The sequence below is a fragment of the Sminthopsis crassicaudata genome, chromosome 2 (assembly GCF_048593235.1).
Source record: "Sminthopsis crassicaudata isolate SCR6 chromosome 2, ASM4859323v1, whole genome shotgun sequence".
NCBI lineage: Eukaryota > Metazoa > Chordata > Mammalia > Dasyuromorphia > Dasyuridae > Sminthopsis > Sminthopsis crassicaudata.
Genome location: NC_133618.1, coordinates 320,370,504 through 320,395,322, shown reverse-complemented (window position 1 = coordinate 320,395,322; position 24,819 = coordinate 320,370,504). Strand labels below are relative to the sequence as shown.

The 24,819-nt window shown below is 34.2% G+C and overlaps 1 protein-coding gene across 1 annotated transcript in view; it reads left to right on the top strand.

Moving 5' to 3' along the window:
* TOGARAM1 (TOG array regulator of axonemal microtubules 1) overlaps window positions 1-24,819 on the top strand; it is a 92,304-nt gene that overhangs the window by 11,874 nt on the left and 55,611 nt on the right. Inside the window, 1 exon segment of the mRNA XM_074290185.1 lies at window positions 21,837-21,990. Coding sequence (XP_074146286.1) covers window positions 21,837-21,990 — 154 coding nt within the window.

The following is a 24,819-nucleotide window of genomic DNA, read 5'->3' as shown; positions in this document are numbered from 1 at the left end:
CTGCATCTCTACTGTACAAATCTTTAAGCTAGGCTATTTGGCCTTGTTCCTTTCCATACCTCAATTCCTAGCATAATTAGTGCTTTCTTCTTGACTCAAAGGGATCATATTTCTTATACCCATTTCTCACCCTGATTCCTAGGCCTACTCTGCTGAAATATAGTGTCTGCTGCTGAGCAACTTCAGCTTGACTGAAAAATGCCACAGCTGATAGTGTGGGAAAGAGAATCACACTGATTCTTGTCGTCCTCCCCCAGAGAAGAAATGAAAAATAATTAAATATTGGGTTCTTCCATAGCTAGCTCTTTTCTTTACTACTAGTGTTCATATTTAGAATATTTTTTCTAGCCTTAACTGCTTCTTGGAGAAGAGCCCATTTATATTGCTTATTATGCCTAGCTGAGCCTCAGCATTGAATCACTCCTATCATTTTTCATTTTTGCTCCTATACATGGGGCTCCTCCAAATCTTTTCATCTCTCCTCAGACCTTACTTCTTCCTCTCCCAACTCTCTTAAGCTGAAAACCTTGCTCATATTTTACAGAAACAAATGAGACCACTCACTTAAACTCTCTCTTCTCCCTTCTTTCTCATATATCATTCTGCCATTTTCTTCCCATTTTTTCTGTCTCACATGATGAAATGGCTGTATTCCTTACCAAGACTAATACCTCATTCAAGTAACTCCATTCCATACCATTTTCTCCAATAGAATGTCTTTTCTATCCCCACTTTTATCGCCTTTTTTAATCTCTATGTCCAGTGGCTCATACCCTCCTATCTACAAACATACCCATATTCCCCATGTCTAAACCAAAAAAACCCTTCTTTTGATTCTTATATAACCACTATAATCCTACCTTTTTCTGCCTTTTTGTAGCTATCCTCCTCAAAAAGGCCATCTGCAAAAAGCGCTTTCACTTTCTCTCTTCCTTTCTTATGTCCTTAAAATCTGACTTCTGACTTTAATCCACTGAACCTGGTGTCTCCAGACTTATTAATGATCTCCACTGGCCTTTTCTCTACCTTGAAGTCTTCAGCCTTTGAAAACTCTCTCCTCCTTGATTATCTCTTCTCAGTTTTCTATTCACCACTTTCTGGGTTCTCCTCTCATCTTTGACCACTTCTTTGTCTCTTTTGCTGAATCTTCCTCTACATTACGTTCCCTGACTCAAGAGTATCTCTGGTTCTATTCCAAGCTCTCTACTCTCTCTGTATAACTTCACTTGATATTCTTATTAGCTCACATGGATTAATTGTCCATCTCTATGCTCATGATTCTCAAATCTACCTTTCCTGTCCCAGTCTCACTTTTGATCTTCAGTCTCACACAGATCCCTTTCAGAGAGCTCAAACTGCCTATTCAGTTGACATATTAAACTCTATATGTTCCAAATGGAATTCATTATCTTTCTCTGAAATCTACTCCCTCCTAAATTCTTTATTACTATAGAAGACAGCACCAGCCTCTCTGTCCCTCAGACTCAGAGTTTAAGAATCATCCTGGATCCATTACTATTTCTTAATCCCCATATCCAAGCTGTTGCCAAGGCCCATTGATTTCACCTTTGCAGCATCTCTTGAATATTCTCCCTTCTCTCCTCTCTCCACCATTCTAGTATAAGCCCATATCATTTCACGCCTGAATTATTGTTTAGATTATCCTTCCTTCAGTTTCTTCCTGTTCTTTTCCATCTTCCATTCAATCAGTAAAGTGATTTTCCTAAAACACAGGTCCGCGTCATGTTACTCCTTTTTCCTACTCCTTAGAATAGGCTTCAGTGCTTCCTGATTGCCTCCAGGATCAAATATAAAATGCTTTATTTGATAGTCTTTAAATCCTTCATAACATAGCTCCTCTCCTACCTCTAGGAATCACTATTCTACAACATGTACTCTGATCCAGTGACAATGGCCTGGTGGATGTTCTAAGAAGACAACACTCTTATGTCTTAGTTCTGAGGATTTTTGCTGGTTGTTCCTCATGAATGGAACACTCTCCCTACTTTAGATCTACCTATTGACCTCTTTTGTTTTTGTTTTTGTTTTTTTAATTAAAATCCCACCTTCCACAAGAGACCTTCCCTGATCCCTTTTAATTGTAGTGCCTTCCATCTATTATTTTCTACTTATTCTGTATATAACTTTTTAAAAAATATATTTGTTTGCATATTGTCTCTCCCTTTCTACTCCCACTTTAGATTGTAAGGTATTTGAGGGCAGATTCTGTCTTTTGCCTCTTTGTATCTCTAGCACTTGGCACAGTACCTGGCATATACATGCTTAACAAATATTTATTGATTCATTCTTTTAGCAAGTTAATGACTAGCCATTCTAATTCACCAATTTTGATCAGATAACTTGACATCTCATAAAAGGTACCAGAGTTTAGCTTCATCTTCCTTCATTTAAAACTTTAATATGTTTAAGTTTTGTAATCTTCTTTTAAAATACAATCTAAACATAATTTAATTGGTATTGATGAGATTTACAAATAAAGATTTGCCAAAGCCGGGCCATATTTAAGAGCTAATTGTTAAACTTTGTGAGCATTTATACTTTGGAAATAGGCAAACAGTATAAATCAGGACTTGTTTTATAATATAGGTGACACTTTTTCCCTTCGGGGAGCTGGTTGTTAATTCTTTACTAGCAAACCCCTAATTATAAACTACAGACTTGATTTGACTTTAGGCACTGCAGTATTTCACATAGAACATTTACTAGCAATTGAAAAATCCATTTCTTTAAAATAACCTTATAGAAACTACTATAAAAAATGGTGAGAAAACATTGACTTTCCAAAAAGGAATCTGTACACAGTAGTTAGTAACAAATAACATATAAACAAATACTCATTCATTTACAAGCCTATTGGAATTGTCTTGGATCACTGTATTGCTAGGATGAGCTTAGTCTATCATAGTTGATCAATAACATTAGCTTGTTGTTACTATGTACAATATTCTCCTGGTTCTGCTCAATTCACTCAGCATTAGTTCATTTAAGTCTTTCCAGACTTTTCTAAAATCAGCCTGTTTATCATTGCCTATAGAGCAATAATAGTCCATCACATTCATATATCATAACTTATTCAGCCATTCCCCAACTGCCAATCTAATAGATATGATGATGGTACCTCAGAGGCCCACAAGAATTCTTAAAAAGAGTTAAAACAAGGATTTTCTTTTAAAGAACTAAAAAAAAATTATAAAGCCAGTTAATGCATTAGAGAAAAGAATGGGGAAAGAACTGAAAGCTAAGGATGAAAAATAAGAGAGAATTAAAAGCTCAGAAGGGAGGTACAAAATTCTGCTGATGAAAATAACTCCTTGAAAATCACAGTTGGAATAACTCCAAGAGACATCAAGAAATAATAAATTCAAAAGAATGAAAAAATTAGAAAAATGTGAAATATCTCATAAGGGAAACAACTAAATTAGAAACTAGATCAAAGAGAAAGAATTTAAGATTTATTGGATGATCAGTTTTAGACAAAAAACAGAGCTTAGACATCATATTTTAAGAAATCATAAAAGGAAACTATCCAGGTATCTTAGAATAAAAGAACAAAGTAGAAATTGAAAGAATCCACTTGTCACCTCCTAAAAGAAACTCCCCAGAATATTATAGGCAAAATCCTTGAGAGTTCTTAGGTCACAGCAAAAATATTGCAGGTAACCAGAAACAAAGAAGGAGCCACAACTCAGAGTCATACAAAATTTGGCAGCCATCATTGCAAAGAAGTAGAGAGCTTAGAATATTCTAAAAGGCAAGGAATCTAGGCTTAAAACCAAAAGTAATCTACCCAACAAAATTAATATAATGCTACAGAAGAAAATATGTGCCTTTGACAAAATAGAAGACTTCTTAGCATTCTTGATGAAAAGATCAGAGATGATTAAAAAATTTAACATACAAACCCAGGAGTCAGAAGTATGAAAAGGTAAATATAAATACGCGATCATAAGGGACTATAGGAAGTAGTTGAATAGTTTACTTACAATCTTATATGAAGGGATGATATCTTACACATATATCACCTCAGAATTCTTGTCATCAGGGTTAACAGAGGGCATCTTAGTGGTCTGGGGATGACTGTTTTGATCTCAAAAGAAGAATGCAAAGGATGGGGAATAGGAATACACTGGGAAGAGGGAAGGCAGAGGAAAAATAGGGAAAATTATCTCAGATAAATTGTGTACAAGTAGAATTCTATACAAGAATTCTTGTGTGCAAGAATTCTATACAGGGGTCAGAATATACATACTCCTATTTGCGTATAGAAATATGTCTTATTGCAATGGAGAAGTAGAGGGAAAGGTTAAGGGAAAAGAGAGGGAAGGTAGATTAAGCAAAACAAATGAAGTGGGAATGGGGAAAAAGAGAAGGAAAGTCTGAGAACAGGATATAGGAAAATACACAGCAGTCAAAATTCTAAACTTGAATGGGATGAATTCATTCATAAAAAGGAAGAGGATTGCAGAATAGAACAGAAACCAGAATCCAACAAACTGTTTTTTACTAGAAATGCATAAAAAAGATATAAAATAATAAACTGGAGCAGAATCTATTACATTTTAACTGAAGTAAAAAAGGCAAGGGTAAGCAATCATAATCTCAGACATAACAGTAAAAATAGATTTAATGAAAAGAAAAAGAGAAACTAATTTTGTTAAAACGTACCATAGACAGCACCAATTCTAAACATATGTGTACCAAGTGGCATAGCATTTAGATTGCATTAATATCCTTGTAATGTCAATAGAATAAAGACATTTTATGGTAAATTTGAGGAAAACTATATATGAAGATCATACTTGCAGAATGGATTTTATTAGAGCATTCTAAAACAAAAATTTAAGATGCATGTCAGACTAGGCTTAGTAGTTTCATCTGTCACAAATTAAAAGATAATATTTTTCCTTTCTTAGAAGGCTATGGTTATTTTTATTTTGACAACCTTATTGCACAGATTCAGATTCAGAATACTTTTCTCCCCTATCCTTTCTTGGCTCAAAATCATATAATGAATTAGTGACTAATTAGGGACAAAATTTCTAATCTGCTGATTTCTAGACCAAGGCTCCTTCCATTATAGCACATTGCCTCTTCCATGTAAAGTTTCAAGATGTTTCATGGAACTGAACTGAGAGACAGAGACAGAGAAAAGAGAAGAGAGGAAGGGAGAGATTCTCTTAGAGAAAGAGAGAATGTATGTGTTTGTGTGTGTGTGTGATCATAGAAACATGAACTTAGAGCTGGAAGGAACTTCAGAGCCCATCTAGTCCAACTCTAATAACTAGTTATTATACAGATGAAAAAATAGACCCAAAGAGCTTGTAAACTTTTCAAGGGGTAACCACAAGCAATAAATGGTAAATTTGGAATTTGAATTTAAATCCTCTAACTTGAGCCACTGTTCTTTTATATTGTTGTAGTACATATCGGTACACACGTGCCACACACTTGTCTGAGCTGGACCTACTTTAATATTCCATCCCCTTTAGTGTCAGGATCGTTTTCTCTTTTCTTGACATTCACATTCTCCATTGCAGCCAGGTAAGGATTTTCCATCTCCCTACATGGCCTATTTACACCCTTCTGTAGGCCCTGAGGTCATCATACCCTGGAGTTGACTGCTGCCTTAGGAAGAACTATGTAAGAAGCTTACTAACAAGGCAAGGAAACTTTCTGTCATGTTATTTTGTGAAAACCAATAAGGAATGAATGTTAAGAATTTTCACACTTTTTCAGCTTTTTTCTATGTTTTTATTAGCTTTGTAAATACCAACTAGTATTAGGTAAAAAGATATTTTTCTTTCAGACTGTTATTTGTACCTTGTAAAGATATACACTTTTCAGATTTATTTTTTTCAATTTTTTTGATATTTCCTTCAACAGTGTATTACCCTTTTACAAATGAAAAACTGAGTCAAAAAGGGGTTAAGTGACTTGCCCAGGGTCAGACAGCTAGTAATATCTGAGGTTGGATTTGAACTCAGCTCTTGCTGAGACCAGGACTGGTTTTCACTGTACCATCTAGCTGTCCCATACATATGTACCATTTGGTACAGATATATTTAGTATATATTGATGTTAGTTTATTGCTTTTGGTCTCCTTTGAATATAATGTAATTTCCTTGTTTATTTTTGTTGATATTTTGAATGTTTATATTTGCTTTGTGTGATAATTCCCAGGGTTTTGTTTTGTTTTTAAATTAACTTTATATATAATAAATTTTGTTCTAGCATCTCATTTTGATTCTATGATTTTCTAATTTTTTTTAGAAACAATAGGATTTTGTCCTTTTCTTCTCCATTTCCATTCTTATTGTTAGTATTGCTTTTTTATTTTTTATTACTATCCTTTTTAAATTCAATACTTAATTATAGTATCTGTGTAAGTGTGTATATATACACTTACTCATACATATTTATGTAAGCCTTCTTTATTTCTACCTGTCATCTATTTCTTTGAAGGGATAGCATTTTCCTTCTTAAGTCCAAATCTTTCCATGTTTTTCTAAATTAACAAACTCATCATTTCCTACACCATAGCAGTATTTTCAAGGCAATTGTGTCTTATTTGAGAGATTATCTATGAAAGTTTTCCCCCAATTTTTTGCATTCTTTCTATTTTTGGCTACAGAGGTTTTATTTATAAAAGAAAGTTTTAATTTAAAATAGCTGAAAATAATTTTTTTATACTTCAAAAATGTTCTTATAGTTTAAGGTCTGATACTGAATCTACTTTTTTTTAAATTTTAATTTAATTTTTATTTTTACAAAAATTTTATGCATAGGTAATTTTCCAGCATTCATAATTGATAACCTTTTGTTTCAACTTTTCCCCTCTTTCCCTCCATCCCTTCCTCTAGATGGCAGGCTAACCACTACATGTTTAAATATGTAAAGGTATAAGTTAAGTACAATATATGTAAACATGTCCAAACAGTTATTTTGCTGTACAAAAAGAATCAAACTTTGAAGCAGTGTACAATTAGCCTGTGAAGGAAGTAAAAAATGTAGGCAGACAAAAATATAGAGATTGGGAATTCTATGTAGTGGTTCATAGTCAACTCCCAAAGTTCTTTCGCTGGGTGTAGCTGGTTCAGTTCATTATTGCTCTATTGGAACTGATTTGGCTAATCTCATTGTTGGAGAGGGCCTCGTCCATCAGAATTGATGAATCTACTTTCTTTACATCTTTTTTCCTGATTTTTGAAGTTCCTGACTTTTTGCTCTTTCAAGTGAACTTTATTATTTTTTCTAATTCAGTAAAATAATTTTTTTTTGAGAATTTAGTTGGGATAACATTGAATAAATGGATGAGCTAGGTAAAATTTAATTTTTAAAATTATAATTAACTTTATCTACCCATAAACAATAAATATTACTTAAGTTATTTAGAGTTTAGCTTATTTGTGTAAAAAGAGCTTTATGTTTGTGTTCATATAATTCATGTGTCTGTTTTGGCAAGTCTATACTTAGGTAGTTTATACTGTCCAGTTTTTTAAAAGATCTAAAACAATATTGAAGAATAATGCTGACATTTTTACTTCGTCTGCGATCATGATTACTACCCCTGGTTTTTTTAACATAATCCTGCCATTTATTTTATCTTTGTGTGTATCTCTCATTTTTCTAATGAAAGCAACATGTTATTGAATTCAAATTTTTAAATTCAGTATTCATGTCTCTTTAGGGTAAATTTGTCTCATTAATATGCTAAGCTACAATTATTTGTTGGATATTTTCCTTCTTTTTTTTCTCATTATCCTTCTCACCCTATTTACTCTATCCCTTCTATTGTACTGTGCTTTACTTCTCCTCACCACCTTGTCCTCCTATTTCTTAATCTACCCACCCCTCTAAAAGACCCTCTTTATCCTCTTCCTACACCCTCTCCCCTTGCCCTCTCTTTTCTTTCTGAATTTAGAAGACATATATATCTGTGTGTGTGTGTACATATATATATATATATATATATATATATATATATATATACATATATATATATGCACACAGATACATGTGTGAATATGTGTATACACATAAACACATTTTAACCCATTCCCAATGACAGTAAGATACAACAGGCTCTTCCCCCTACTAGCATCTTCTATATCAATTTTTCCTTTCATGCCAAGATAATTACTGCTCTTTATCTCTTCCCTATACAATTCATCATACTCATCGCAACACAGGCCTTCTTTCAAACTATTCAAATAATAATGACAATTATAAGAGTACTGTTAATATTTTTACATATATGAAATAAGCAATTTTAACTGAGTCTCTTATAAATTTGGTCTTTCATATTTACTTTATATTTCTCCTGGATGTTATATTTTGAATTTTCCCTTAAGTTCTAGAAATTTTGTCATTAAAAAGTGCAATCTCTTTCAATTCAATAAATGTCATTTTTTGTTTTTATTCAGAATTATAGTTAACTTTGTTGGGTGAGTTACCTTTGGTTGTGACCTTAGCTCTTTTATCCTGGGGAATATAGTATTAAGATTGACATTCCTTCAGTGTAGTAGCTGCTAGGTCTTAGGGTGCTGCTGTTCGTTCTAACAATCTGTCTATCAATGATTGCAAAAATCTTCTGGTCTAGAAATATAATATTTCTTCCCTTAGTCTTTAGGGAAGATATAAAAGGGATCCTGAGGCCCTCTGACTTTAAAAGTGCTATTATTCTAACAATTTATCAATGATTCTAAAGTCTTCTGGCCTTAGAATAGTCCTACAAATATTACTATCAGATAGATAATCTGGTGGTCAGTAATAACCAAATTCCTGAAACCACTTCTCAGTTCTACCTCTAAGTCATAAAAATTGCCTGATGAATGTGACATGAAGAACTGGATAAATTTTTCTCCTTTCTGATTGTAGCGAGGGCAGAGTTAATCATTAGGGTTAAGATTATATTAATTATTTTTCTCTGGTTTTACCCAGAACTTAATGATTGGAAATCAGTAGTACTAATTATACTAGAAAAATATGAGCCTCATCAATAGATGGATACGTATAGGAATAGTCAAACTACGTCTACGAAGTGTCAATATCAGGCGGCTGCTTCAAAGCCAAAGTGGTGGGTGGATGTAAAGTGGTAAAATAATTGTCGAAGGAGACACACTGTGAGGAATAGGGTTCCAATGATCACATGAAGTCCATGGAATCCCGTTGCTACAAAGAATGTGGAGCCATAGATGCCGTCTGAAATAGTGAAGGGTGCTTCGTAGTATTCTATTGCCTGAAGAATAGTAAAGTACAAACCTAGGGCAATAGTAATTGATAGGGCTTGGATTATTTGTTTTCGGTTCCCTTCTATTAGGCTGTGGTGGGCTCATGTGATAGAAACCCCAGAAGCCAAGAGAATAGCTGTATTAAGTAGAGGAACTTCTAGGGGGTTTAGTGGGTTAATTCCTACTGGAGGCTGCTGGCCTTGGTCCTTTGCTAAATTCTTTTGGAACTTAGCCCACTTCAATTGGCATTACTATTATAATAAACTTTGCCCCTTGACTTGGAGTTAGGTTCAAGCCTGCAAATTCTTTTAAGACACCTCATGACACCAATCTGTGACTCCCAACCTTTTGGGGTCCCTTCTAAATCTCAACACTTCCACAAAAAGAAAACCCCAGGAGGAATATGTCATCAATAGGGCTCACCCTGGTAGAATAATATTCCAGAGTGAAAAGGCTACAGGAGTGTTTAAATGTTCCAGGGTGAAGAGGCTTCTGACAGTAAAAGAAGTTCCAGGATTGAGATAACACAAATGAAGCATGGTTTTGAAATTTGGAAAGTCAGGATCACTGTCTCAGTCTGAGAGCTCAGAGCTAAAAAAACAAAAACAAAAACAAAGTTGTGTTGTTACTGCTGCTTCAATATCAATCCAGTGTTCTCATTTATATATTTTGCTGCCTCTCTTAATGTTGTTTCCCAAGTTTTTAAACATAGTCATTGTTTGAAATAATCTTAACGGGAATACCTGATGATACAAGGAGCAGATAGCCAAAAGATCCTTTATACTTATTCCTGAGTAGTAACTATTTTCAGATGACTAAAGGGTATAGGGTATACTCACAGCAGTGTACTGAATTCAGTCTGTTGCTTCTAAACTTTTTTTTCTCCCTATCTACTACCACCATTTTTATCTCTTGCAGAGAATTTTAACCTTTGTTACCTTCCTTGTCTTTCCACTCATTGGTAATGAAGTATTATGTTAGTTACAAGTATGGCTGATTATTTGGTTCTTGGGTTGTTTTTTGGGAGAGTGTATAAGAATGCTGTTCCAAGGTCTTGAAACTGTTAGATATGGCTATTTTTAAAATTGACAGTTTAACCTCTGAAAATAAGATTTAATTGAGTTTATTAAAAGTCAGTCTTATTATCCTGATTGAAACATGAATTCAAACTGTTTTCTGCCTGATAATGCTAACTAGGATTTCTCTTGTCTTATTCATGTAAAGATGATTTAATTTTGGTTTTCTGGAGGGGAATACCCACAAGCAAGACTTTATATTTATCTCCATTGCATTGTTCAGTCCAGTGTTTTAGTAAATCAAGATTTTATTTAGATCTGACTTTTTCATCCAGTTTGTTTAACTGTCTTTCTCAACTCTGTGTCATGCAAAATTTGATGAGTTTGCCATTTATGTTTCAGAAATGTTGATTAAAATGTTAAAATAGTACAGGCCTATATAGAAATTTGATCTTTTTTGTGTCGTGGACCTCTTTGGAGTTCAATAAAGTTTTTTTATTTTAGTTTTTATTGTGTACTGCTCAGAAATGTCTTTAAATCACTAAAGAAATTATGTAAGATTACCAACGCTGCCTATTATTGGAATACATCTTCATGTTACATAATGAAAAAATTTCATGCACCCCAAATTAAAAACCTCTGAACTAAAAGAAAGACCTGTGGGACATTTTTCTGAATACTTGCTATTTCATTGACATGATTTTTGATCCTCCCCACCAGTTCTGATTCTAATTGTTTGAATCTAACTCAACTATATTATTGCTTTGGGCAAATCTTTCCATCTTTTCTGCAAGAGTAATATAAGATTTAAAATGTTTTGCTAGAAACTACACAATTTCCTTTTCTACTGGCTTAATAACACAGCTCCTTCTCTTCCCCCTCTCCCCCCAAAAAAAAGGGATTAAGAAAAAAAAAAAGATTTACCTCATATAACTTACTTTAGATGAAGCCATACTGATTCTTTGTAATCACTGCTCTCCTTTATGGATGTTCACCAGTCATCTTTTTAATAAAAACCTATTCTAGAATTTTTTCAGGATTCAAAATCAAACATATTGGCATATAACTTTCAAACTCTACTTTCTTCTCTCTTTTCAACATTAGGACAGCACTTTCCCTTCTGTAGTCATATGGGGCCTTTTGCTATTCTCATGGTCTTTCAGAGATTTGAGTGTCTAACAGTAACATCTGACTACTCTTTTCATATCCAAAGATATAGTTCCTTCAGGCCAGGTTACCTGAATGCATCAAAGGTACTCTTATGTTTTCTTTGCTTTCTTGGGCATAATCTCTGTGATAATCTTTTGTTGTTGTTCTGTAATTTCCTATGCAAAGGTCATTTTCCTTATTCAAAATCAAAGCAAAATCAGAATTAAGCTTTCTTTCAGTTGTAAATTATCTTTGTCCCATCTGTCAGACTGGGCTTGTCAGTCTTGGTATCTGTCAATCTTGGTATCCTTTTTTCTTTGATATTGCTTAAAAACAATTCTTTTTTGTTGTCCTTAGTTTACATTGTATTTATCTTTCTTAGAATGTAAGATCTTGGAGAGTAGGGATTATTTCCTTTCTTTGTATTTGTATTCATAGCTCCTAGATAGTTTGGCCCCCAATAAAAGCTCGATTAATTTGAGTTTCAAATCCTCTTCCTCCTACTTTTCCACCCCATAAAGGAGTTATTAGCTTTCCATATTGATTGAAATTTTTAGCTTAAAAAAACAAAACAAAAAAACAACCAACTGCCTCTAGCTTTTTACACCTCCCAAAGGACCTATCAGTCTTTCCAGACAATAATCAACTTTTAATAACCTAATTGCTTCACCCATTTCTTTTCTTAGATTCAGCAATTCCACTGTTACTTTCTTTCCCTCTCACCTCCCCTTCACCAACTTTTCTATTTCATCAATTTTCTCTATTTACCAATCCAATTATGGGTACTTGCAATTTCGAGTACAGGTAAGAAAAAACTCTCTTAGGAACAGATAGCTGCAGAAGAGGAAAGAATTTCTGACAATTTCTCACCCCCACTATCTTGGCCCATAGAAGACTTTTATACTCTTAAGGGGAAAAAAACACACTTGTTTTTGTCACTAGTAAGTCTTGCAAATGAAGCAGGGCAACTTGTTTCTGTCTGTGACTGATCTTGAAAGTAGAACAGTACAAACTGTTGGCCTTGCAAGCAAAGAAGGACAAAATGTTTTTTTTTCTGTTTTAGGATCACATAAAAGAACAGAAATATCTTTAATCTGTATTAAGTAGGAACAAGTGATGGGGCAAGATAGTCTTGAGGAAATGCATGTATTTGTGCCTAGACTGCAGGCTAATCCTTAGGTTATTCTTGTTAATAAAAAGCCCTTTTCTCTTTGTCTCCACACCACTGTTATTAGTCTGATCAGCCACAATTTGACATATTGTAATTTGATTCTAACATACTGATGTAATTTGGTGCTCTTCAAGGATAAAGGACAACAACCAACCAACTTCCCCTCTCCCTCTTGAAGTTTTAAAAGTTCACTAAATTATGGTCACCTCTAATAGCTCTTCAAATTCAAATTACAGTCAGCACTTTATAAGAAGAATTGAGGGAACACATAGATGGTGTTGCTAGCACCCTGGTTAGACATTTGTAGATCTTTAGGACTAGAAAAAAGGCTAAAATAATAATGACTATAATGATTAGCAATAGATTAAGACTAGAATGAAATTGTGGATCCGTGATGAGATAGATGTCCAAGTAAGGGAATGGGGATAAGCTTTACTTGTTTCATGGTGCTGAGAGGAAAGAAGGCCTTAGATAATATGGAAGTCATCTTGATGTGAGTTAGGAAAGGGGGAACCCCTTTTGGATCGGCGCAAGGATAGTCCAGTGACGGCGCAGAGTCCCCTGTAAAGGAATTTACAGGCCTGAAAATCTAGATTGATTTAAAAAAAAAAAAAAGGGGTTTATTTGGGGTTTGGAAGTAAGGGTAAAGATAGAAAGACGCCAGGGCCAAAGGTGGTCACCGGGCGGACAGGAACCCTTACATGGCCAGAAGGATACCATTTTGGGGGGCTCTTGCAAAGAGACTGGGCCCCAGAGCTCCCTTTTAAAATCTTGAAGATGGATGAAGTCCCAGGCTCCTGGCTGGTTTGCGCCAGGGTTAGCATTGAATAGAATTCATTGAGTCCTTAGATAAGGAAGAAACTGTTTGTGGGGGGTTGGGAAACCTGAGCAGATAGTGGAGGGCTAGGAAAACTCAAGCCAGCTCAGATCCCGTGGGGGCTGGGGAAATCCCGGATATCATTGGAATTCAAGAGTGTACTTTTTGACCAGGATTTGTGAATCAAAATATCCTAGCTTAAAGGGACCTCAACCCCCATCATTTCTCCTCTCAAACAGTTAAGACTTAAATTCATTAAAAAAAAAAACAAAAAAAAGATTTGGGGCAGTGTCCCTCATTTGAGCTAAAGTTGAAGATTTTCTCCAAAGATCTTCAGAGTAGTGGGGTCCCCTCTTCTTGTTCCCCCCTCAAACCATCACCTCCAGATGCATGTGGGAAAAGGGGCAATGATTTCCTCTTAACTTCTTCAAGCTGACAAGGGTCATAGAGATTTGGGGTTTCATGCCAGGAGGTGAGGTGTGAAGTGTGGGGGATGGCAGCAGGGCATCTAGGGGGTGTCCAGGTCAGTTGTCCCCAGTCAGTTGTCCAGTCAATGTTCTCCAGGCTGAAGAGTGGCTGAGAATCCAAAGTTTGAAGCCTAGAGAAAACAGATCTCAGGAATAGATTAAAAATGAGGTGTCATCCAGAGTGGGGATGGTGATATTCAGGAATGGGGAAATGTATCAGGTGCCCTCTATAGGCTGCTTGTAAAGTGCTGATGGCCCATCTAACTATCAAAGAGAAATAGGAGAAAATGCTGAGAGAAAAGATTATTTGTAGCCTAGCCCTTTCACCTCTAATTCCTCCTGGGGTTGGGAATTAAGGAGTGTGGACTCAGAAGTCAGGGGAGGCTAGAGGCCTTAATATCTATTCAAGATAAGAATTCACTTTAAGTCTTGGAAATCTCTTAACTGTGCTGTTTTTCTTGAAAAGAGAGTTGGTTCCTCATTAAGCAAAGATCCTGAATCTTTTCTCCCGCCTGCAGTCAGGGAATGAGAAAAAAAAAAAAAAAAAAAAAGACAAAAGAAACTATCCTCACTGTCTTAACAATTAATTTAATTTGCCTTGAATCGGAATTTTATTCCCCAGCCAACATTACAAAGGTCTCTTTTAAGTTAAAACTTGGCCTGGGTTGGCTTAAAAAAGGAACCTTTAATTGCTGGCAGGGGGCATAGAATGCCAATCGAGAAAAATACAAGAATGTGCCAGGAGCTCCTGGACCAAGAGAAAAGTCAAGAGTTCCCACCTGCAAGAGAAAGGTGGGATATCTAGGCTTTTAGCTGTCCACAAGCAGGCAAGTGCACCCTGAGGCTAAGGAAAAAATGGGCAGTTTTAAAATGTTTGGAGCAAGCATGCTTCGAGAGGACTGGAAGCTGTGGCTCCTTTAAGAGCCAGGTAAAAACTATGGGAGGGGCGTAACCTGCTTCTCTAGCTCAATTTGCTAAGGGGGCAATTTGTACAATTTGATAACATGATAAAAGTCAAGTAGCAAAAGCTAGATACTAAGGAAAATGATGAAAAAGGATAAAGATAAAAGGTTAATAGCATTTTCAGGCCTCAGAGTAGTATAGTAGTAAAAAGTAGCAATTAGCAAAAGTGTCTGGTATCGATTTAAAAATAAAGAGGTAAATTGGTGCAAAAGACTAGATAAGGGAGAAGCTGAAATAATGTTACTCTAACCCAGGGTTCTATGAAACCGAAAACTTAAATTACTTAGGAAAATTGCTGGTAAAACTATGAATGAAATAAATGAATATTTCTCAAAAGTAGAACATACCTTAAGCCTGAGGTTCAGGAGTGCAACTCCTTCTGAGGACTCTAGGGCAGAAAGGTCAAGCTCTAAGCCTGAGCCTCAGGGAATCACATGACCCACCAGAAGCAGACAGGGTCACTGACCATTGGTCAATAGCTGCTTCCTTTCCAGTTCATTCAATGAACTTAAAAACTAACAGGAAGGGGGCAATGTACTTCCATCTTGGTGTTATATAGTTACCCTTCTGCCCTCAACACATGCCTACTCTATTCTGAACTGCTCAGATAATATGTTAGCCCTCCTGCAAAAACTGAATTAAAACTTTCTGTTGGCATCTAGAAACGCTTCTGAGTAGTCAAATTGGGTTAAAGAGTTTAATGCTCCATCCCACATGACTAGAAAACAGTCTGGCAGAAACTAGGCTTTTGACAACACTTTATTCTGTACTTGACAATTCTAAACAATGATATGACATTAAGATTGAAGATCATGTTTTTATAAAATTAGAGATATATATCATGTAACTATCACATATATAGGAGGTATATTCTTAACCACAATAGATAAGTAATTATCAAAGATAAAATAGATAACTTTGATTACATCAAATTGAAAAGCTTCTGCATAGATATAATTAGTGTGTTTAGAATAAGAAGGAAAACTTTTGAATAGGGGGGAAAACAACTTTGTATCAAAAATTCCCTTTTAAGAGTTTGGTATCCATTATGTATTCCATTATGTATTTAAAAAAAAGAACTTGAATAAATTTTTTTTGTTCACTCATTTTCAGTCAGGTCTGTCTTTTATGATTTTTTTTTGGAGCAGTTTCTTGAGAAGGAATTGAAGTGGTTTGCCATTTCCTTCTTCATCTCATTTTACAAATGAGAGAATTGAGGCCAACAGAGTCTTGCCTAGGATCTTGCAAATGTCTTGTAAGATTTGAATTCAAGAAGATGAGCCTTCCTGACTCCAGGTTCACCAGCCCATTACCTCATCATCTGACTACCCCTGAAAAAGTAGTGATCTTTTTAAGAGAAATAGTGGGGCTAGCTAGATGGTGCAGTGGATAGAACACCAGCCCTGAATTCAGAAGGACCTGAGTTCAAATCTGGTCCAGACACTTAACACTTCCTAGCTGTGTGACCCTGGGCAAGTCACTTAATCCCAGCTTCAAAAAATAAATAAAGGAAAATAGTCAAACTAAGTAAAAAAATTAGTTCAATTTTAGACATACTGAGATGTCTCCAGGACATCTACTTTGAAATATTCAATAGGCAACTGAATAGTCCGAGAAAGCTTATATTGCCTTGATAGGACCATTTTCCCCAACTTTTCCCAGCAAACCTGTAGATCTACCCAGTACTGGTTTTAAAAATTAGGTGTATTGCTCAGCTAACAAAAATTTCCTCATAAAATGATGGGCTGTGCTGATTCATTAACATTAGTGCTTTTTCTTGAATCTAATAAGTCAAATCTCAAGAAATTCCAACTCACTAATTGCCATTACTGACATCTTAAATCAATTATTTTGCCTTCGCATTAATAACATGTTACATTAAGATTACATTGTAGTTTTAGCAGAATATATAACAGATTTGAAGGTAACCATCTTTCATATCTACAGAATTCATTCAAAATATTTTTAACTGCATTTAAACTTCACCTTACATTCATAATTATATATATATATTCATTTTCCAAGTATATATCAATAATACAAAGCAATAAGCATGAAGGTAAAATACATTTTAAGAATTTACAGAGAAATAATAGGGGCTCAACCTAGCTAAAGTAGATTCATATCTCTGAGGTTAGAAGGTTTGTATTGGTTTTTTTTTTCCCTTCTTCTCCAGAAGAAGGAGGCTGCCATGATTACTTTGCTTTTCTTTTTCAATTTTAAGCTTTAGAAAGGCAAGCATTTTAAAAATGGCATCTTTCAAGATAGGAAAAACTCTAGTGATTAAAATGCTGATGGTTAGTAGTATTTGATGAGAGAATGGAAGTTTTCAGTAAGAAACATTAGTGTCTTTTCTAGATTGAAAAACTAATAATAAATAAAAATGTAAAAGTTACCTGCTGTTCCATTATTTCAGCCAATTTCCCAGTATTATGTAGCATATGCCAAAAGTCTTAGTATAGTTTTAAGCTACTAAAACTACTAAGGCTTTTAGAACACTCTATATGCTTGACAGGTAGGGTTATAGAGCATTTTTATTGAAATAGTAAAAGAGACTTTGAAGTATATCATTTGTTTTAGAGTTTGAGCAATAGTATGAGGCAAATAATATATAAGGCAGAATAAGTATACTTTAAATTATCCTGGGATTATGCAATGATTTGATAATTCAAAATCAGAAATTACAGTAATGAATAATAACTAATTTCCCCCCCATCCCTTGCTTTTTTGGTGTTGTGAATAGTTCAGTAATAAATGGGATAATTAGCTCAAGAAATTTATTTGGAAGTTCCTCGTCCATCAGAATTGATCATTATATAGTATTGTTGTTGAAGTATATAATAATCTCCTAGTCCACATTTCACTCAGCATCAGTTCATGTAAGTCTCTCCAGGCCTTTCTGAAATCATCCTTCTGGTCATTTCTTACAGAACAATAATATTCCATAATATTTATATACCACAATTTATTCAACCATTCTCCAATTGATGGGCATCCACTCAGTTTCCAGTTTCTGGCCACTACAAAGAGGACTGCCACAAACATTCTTGCACATACAGGTCCCTTTCCCTTCTTAAAATCTCTTTGGGATATAAGCCCATTAGTAATGCTGCTGGGTTAAAGGGTATGCACAGTTTGATAACTGTTTGAGCATAATTCCAAATTGTTCTCCAGAATGGCTGGATGTATTCACAATTCCACCAACAATGTATAGTATCCCAGTTTTCCCACATCTCCTCCAACATTCTGTATTATCTTTCCCTGTCATTCTAGCCAATCTGACAGGTGTGTAGTAATATCTCAGAGTTGTCTTAATTTGCATTTCTCTGATTAAAAATGACTTGGAGCATCTTTTCATATGGCAAGAAATAGTTTCAATTTCTTCGTCTGAGAATTGTCTGTTCATATCCTTTGACCATTTATCAATTGGAGAATGGCTTGATTTCTTATAAATTAGAGTCAGTTCTCTATATATTTTGGAAATGAGGCCTTTATCAGAACCTTTGACTGTAAAATTGTGTGGGAAAATATTTTGATAATTTGATTCATGGTAGTAATCAATCAGCTCTATAGAATTACCATTGATGTATAAATTTCAAGGAATACAGAAAGTCATTCTATGTGTAATAGAGCTATGAAACCTAAAAAAGAAACAAATTGACATCAAACAGAATTTGATAAAGATGTAAAAATCCTCCCCAATATGTAAGCCCCAACATGTGTACTTAGATTTACTAATATCTTTGCCAAATTAGGGATATATCCAGATATCAGAGATGTGGGTATAACGCTTACATATTATTTCATTGTGCTGTTTACTCCAGTAATTACAAACGTTTATATTCCCATTATTTGAAAATAATAATATTGAATGCAAACTGAACTATCAATGTCTACAATTCAGTTTAGACATATTGTTGATACAGTTTTGTCACAATTTATTGTCACATTGTACTCATAATTTACCACCATATGTATGTCTCATTAACATTTACTACATTGATGAGAAAGGAAGTTTTAAATTTCACTTTATGGATGTCCTTAACAAAAGATAGTTTGTATTTGGAGGATTATTTTCATGTTAATAGATTGAGTTCACATTGAATATCTATTAGGAGAGTCAGGGATGATAGCATGATGTATAGAAAAGTAAAACAGTATAAAGGTGTAGAGAAGGGAAATGAAATGTCATAAATGAAGAACAGAGAAAAGGACAATTTGACTTGATCATAGAGAGATTGAGGAGTAATCCCCAATTTACTATCTCCCCCCTACTCTGAGGCATTTGGGGTTAAGTGACTTACCCAGGGTCACACAGCTAGGAAATATTAAGTGTCTGAGATAAAATTTGAATTCAGGTCCTCCTGACTTCAGGGCTGGTGTTCCATCTACTGCTCTACCTAGCTGCCCTGTAACCCCCAACTCTGAATGTTCTAGATAAGTTCACTTTGGCAATATATTTTCCAGGGTTGTATACATAGATGATGATGTTGACACAGTCCTTGCCAGTCTTAGCTCAATGTTTAGGATGCTCCAAAGGAAAGTGTGGGAGAGAAGTATTAGAATACCAGCCAATGAGTATTTTTGTATCATTTTTTGTCCTCATATTCTTAATATCTAGCACTGTATTAACATAGGTTTAAATACTTTTTCATTTATTGATTTTAAAGATTATGGCTCTATGTCTCATTAATCTCTTGGATATATGAATGGCTTTAGCATTAGTAATTGTTAACATTTTTGTTGCTTCTCCATTTCTGTTGATGTTATCAAAAATAAATTTATTTTTAATCTGCTGGAATGAAGATGCGAATTTTAAGTTTCTATAGAATACTGCCCTGAGATAAGATGTTTAATTGTCCTTCCTTATCAAGGGAATACTGCATATTTAAAGTATACCATTATGGTGGGTAAGAAGCTCCCCAGAAGTAATACTGATCCAAATGAAGCTCACTTCCAGAAAAACTTTGATAAGAAATTTATTATTTCAAGCACTCAAATATTTTTCCATTATTATTTGCAAATCCATTTTGAAAAAGACCATGTGGAATTATCAATAAAATAAAGTCCTAAATTTAGTATCTTTATTTTTAGTGAAATAGTTCTTGAGAATTAGGTTTTTTTCATTTTATTTATTTCTCATTAGCTCTCTTTTCATTCTGTCACATCAAAATAAAAGTTCATTAAATGACTGCTCAAAATGGGGCTCAAAGTTTAGAAACCTCTAACTAAAAAAACTCCTACTCTTTATGAAACTGACATTAACTTAGAGCTATTTGCTAATCTCAGTATATAAATCTCTCAACATTGGTTTCATTAAAAATATTATTAATAGCAAGAACAAAAGGTTTTTTTAACCATTAATAAATAAAATGAAATTATTTTAAAATTTATTTTATCCTTTAAAATGTTTATTTTATGTATGTTTTACATTATACATAATCTTAGTACAGGAGTATATGTATATATTTTATAAGTAAATAGCATGTATTAGGGATGCCTCTTCTGATAGGAGTGGATGATCAAAGAATTTTGGAGACCACTTTTACATCATTATAACTTTTAAATTTTATTACAATTTTCCCGAGGTGTGTTCTCTTTGCTTGGATTAATATGAAATTTGTAATTTCATCACTAATCCTCTGAGCAAAGAAATGAGAAACTTAGAACTGGAAACATGTTTGGGTAGAATGGCCAAGGCAGTTAGGAAAATTTTTTCCAGAGTACCATATTATATATGCATGTAAGTTTTATTATTGTGTGTTTTTAAAAATAAGTTTATATTTTTAAAAAGTTTTTCCTTCTATTATAAATGAAGGATCTTGCTATAATGGAAAGATCACTAGATTTAGATTCAGATTTAGGTCAGAGTTAGAGCAATAGACATTTGTTTTTGTTTTTTTGTTGTTGTTTTGGGTTTTTTTGCTGAGACAATTAGAGTTAAGTGACTTGCCCAGGATCACACAGCTAGGAAGTATCAAGTGTCTGAGGCCTGATTTGAACTCTGGTCCTCTTGACTTCAGGACTGTTGCTCTATCTACTGCACCAATTAGCTATCCTTAGACATTTGTTAAACACTTACTATGTACCAGCTGGGCAGTTAGATGTTGCAGTGACTAGAATGCTAGGCCTGGAATCAAGAGGATTCATCTTCCTTAGTTCAAATGTGGCCTCAGACACTTACTAGCTCTGTGACCCTGGGCAAACCACTTAACACTTTGCCTCAGTTTCTGTAAAATGAGCTGGAGAAGGAAATGGCAAAGAACTCCAATGTCCTTGCCGAGAACACCCTAAATAGGGTTGGGAAGAATCAGACAGACTGAAATAAGTAAACAATTATGTACCAGCCACAATTTTAAGCCCTGAAGACATAAAGTCCTAAAAACAATCCCTCCTCTTTGGGGGCTTACTATCTAAAAGAGAGGAATGCTGCATATAAAAAGAAACTGAAAAAGATAGATCGCTAAGCACAAGCATGATAATGTCTTAAGGCAGGTATCTAAAGTGACCTTAGAAAATGAGTTTCTGAGCTGATTTCATCTAATAGATTGATATGTTTCTAGAGCTCATGAAGTCCAGGAGTGATGGGACATGATGACGTGAATTCTCTAAGTAATTTCCTCAAACTGAGGATCTGGGAGGAGCTCTTAGATATCTGTTCCTCACCCTCTTCAACCAGAGGGAGAAACCCCAAGGGCAAAGACTGCTGAGGAGGCATAAATTTCAGAGTTGATTGAAATCTCTTATAGAGATCATAAAGTCCAGGAAAGTAGCCAGATGGAAAATGATGAAGTTTGAATGGAATTCTACTCACAACAGTTATAGTTGTGTGACCTTGGACAAATGACTGTAACTTCAAGGTTTTTTGTCAGATCAATTGAGGTAATACATCCAGTATTTATTAAACTTGAAATAATATATAAATGCTGCTATTGTGTACAATGTTGTGTTATAGTTAAGCTAAAGCTGTTTTTACCTAATTTATTCTTCTGTTCTTTATAGTTCTCTGCATATGATTTCATCCCAACTCCAAAATTAAGGCTCTCTCAAGGAATGCCAGTCAGTGATGATTTATATTTTAGCAGAAAAAGAGTGTCAAGGAATTTATTTCAGAATAGCTTGGATTTTAACCCAGAGCCACCTCTTGTATATGCTGGTAAGTAACAATTACAGATAGAGAGCATGTTTAAATAAATGAAAATCTTTCTTGTACTCTGAAATTGATTAATTCAATAAGGATTTATTTATATAATCTAATTATAAAAGGTAATATCACAAGAAAATTAGGAGAAATTATGTTATCTTTCATAACTTGGAATTAAATAAAATAAAACATCATAAGAAGTAAAATAATTTTTAGTTACCAAATTTTTTCCCTTTAAACAAAGTTAATACAGCTAAAATAAAAAGAAGCTATTGACGGGAGGAAAAAAAATCTTTTCATTAGCTAACCTTGGATAAAAGTCCAAAATCAACATAGGAAGTAGACATAAAACTTACGTCATTCCTAGCAGATAAAATTATATTGGCAGAGTCACAAAACTGTTGATTTCCTTGATGCCCTTTGGCCCTTTTTTCATTTTATCTCTTTATATTCAGTGCTTATTGCTTAAGTGCATTAAAGTTTTGGAACAGTATTAAATATTCATTTCTCAGTTTAAAACAGTACTTGATTATATTTATATTCTATAGTTTATTCAGTCATGCACAAATGATTGGAAATGATTATTTGCTTCAATTAATACTGTGTTGTTATTAATACTGTGGTATTATTAGGGCCTTTCTATCTTTCACTTTGTAACAGTGTATAATGAAAAAAAAATGAACTGTGCTTCCTGCCTTCAGGAAAGACTAGTTAGATTTAGCAATTAGAAAATACTTGGTAACCTTTAAAGGAAACATTTTTAAACGAGAAGTAAGATTAGATATCATATATAGAAAAGTGGGGAGAAATTGGAAGGCATGAGTATAGACAATTTTTTTTAGAATTTGGCTGTGGGAATGGGGAAAGATATTGAATGACAGCTCGAGGAGATGATAGGGCCAAGTGAAGATTTTGTCAGAGGAGTCAGGAGGGAGTGGGTTCCAGATCACTGGTAAAGAAATAGAAGAGATAACAGGGAATGAGGGGTTTTGAGATGTAGAATTAAGAAGTAAAGGAAGTTGATAATTGACAGATTATGTTTTCCCCAAGAAATTTTGAGGTGTAGATTTCTGCTGAGTGGAAAGGCCTTAGAAAAAAGAATAGTTACTAAAGGAAATATGACGGTGATGAATCAGTTAAGGCAAAATAAAAGGATTACTGTGCAGTAGTGAGGGTCTAATTGATACTGTAACAGATTTGTGGCCAATCCCATCTGCACAACTGTGTGGTTCCCTTCAAGATTGGGTTGTTTTGTTTTTTAATTCAATAATATTTCATGTTTCCAATTACATATAAAGATCGTTTTCAACTTCATTTTTGTAAGATTTTGAGTTCCAATTTTTTTCTCCTTTCCCCAAGATGGCAAACAATCTGATATAGATTATATATGAACAATCCTTTTAAATATATTTTCATATTAGTCATTTTGTGAAAGAAAAATCAAAACAAAAAGGAAAAATCATAACAAAGAAAAAGCAAACAAAAAAATTGTGAAAGTAGTATGCTTTGATCCATCTTCGGTCTCCATAGTTCTCTCTCTGGATGCAGATGACATTTTCCATCCCAAGTCTTGGAATTGTCTTGGATCAGTCTATTACTGAGAGAAGAGCCAAGTCTATCATAGTTGATCATCACATAATCTTGGTGTAACTGTGTTCTCCTGGTTCTGCTCACTTCACTCAGCATCAATTCATGTGAGTTTTTCCTGGGCTTTTCTGAAACGGCCTGCTCGTTATTTCTTAATAGAACAATATTCCTTTACATTTATATACCATAATTTATTCAGCCATTCTTAATTGATGGGCATCTACTCATTTTCTAATTAGAATTGGAGTTAGAAAAGTTATTAAAAATGTTAGGACAAGGGGCCAAGGAATTTGAGTGAAGAACATTGTATAGTTGAACTTGTTAAATATAAAAAAGTCAAGATGTATCTTTGCTACCCACTATATATGTGTGACTTGCCTGAGTCTTTTTCAGTCTTAAAATGAAGGGGTTGACATCAAATTCCAAAAATGATAATTATTTGGATAATCTGTTGGAAAACAGGCACACTAATATACTGTTAATAGAGTTATGCATTGTGCAGCCATTCATTCCATAAAGAGCTTGGAACTATCTTGTCCAAAATATCACTGAACTATGATTTTGACCCAATGATACCAATGCTAAGCCTATTCCCAAAATAGGATTTAAGATAAAGGAGCACCAAATATTTGTAATTTTTATTTCTTTTTCTTTGAAATAGAAACTAAGAACGTGCCCATAAATTGGGGGATGACTGGACAGATTATGACCATTAGTAATGCATTATTGTTACACTGTATAAAATGAATACAAATGAGAATGTACAAACTGATATAGAGTAAAATGAACAGAACCTGGAAAATAATTTATACAATAACAATATCAGAAAGAATAACAATAATAGAATATCATAAAGAATAAAGATTTGAAAGATGTAAGAACTCTGATGCAATGACCCAACACATTTTCAGAGAACTAATGATGAAACATGTGCTGCACCTTCTGACAGGTGAAAGGTACAGAAAAAAATATGCATACATTTTCAGTTATAGCCAATGTAGAAAGTGTTTGCTTTTCTCTTTGTCCTTTATTCCCATTTCCCCCACTGCTTGTTCCTTTCTTAGGAATACTGTATATAACTTTGTAGCATGACAGTGGCCATGTCCCAACAAACTGTTTTGGCAGACAGGCTACGTCAGGTTATGGATCGATATCAAGGGATCTCAAAACTGTGAATTAGAGAATGACTATCCAATTGTGGGAAGATTCCCCTAGTAAAATGGATATAGGAGAACAATTCGTTCCAACAATTGG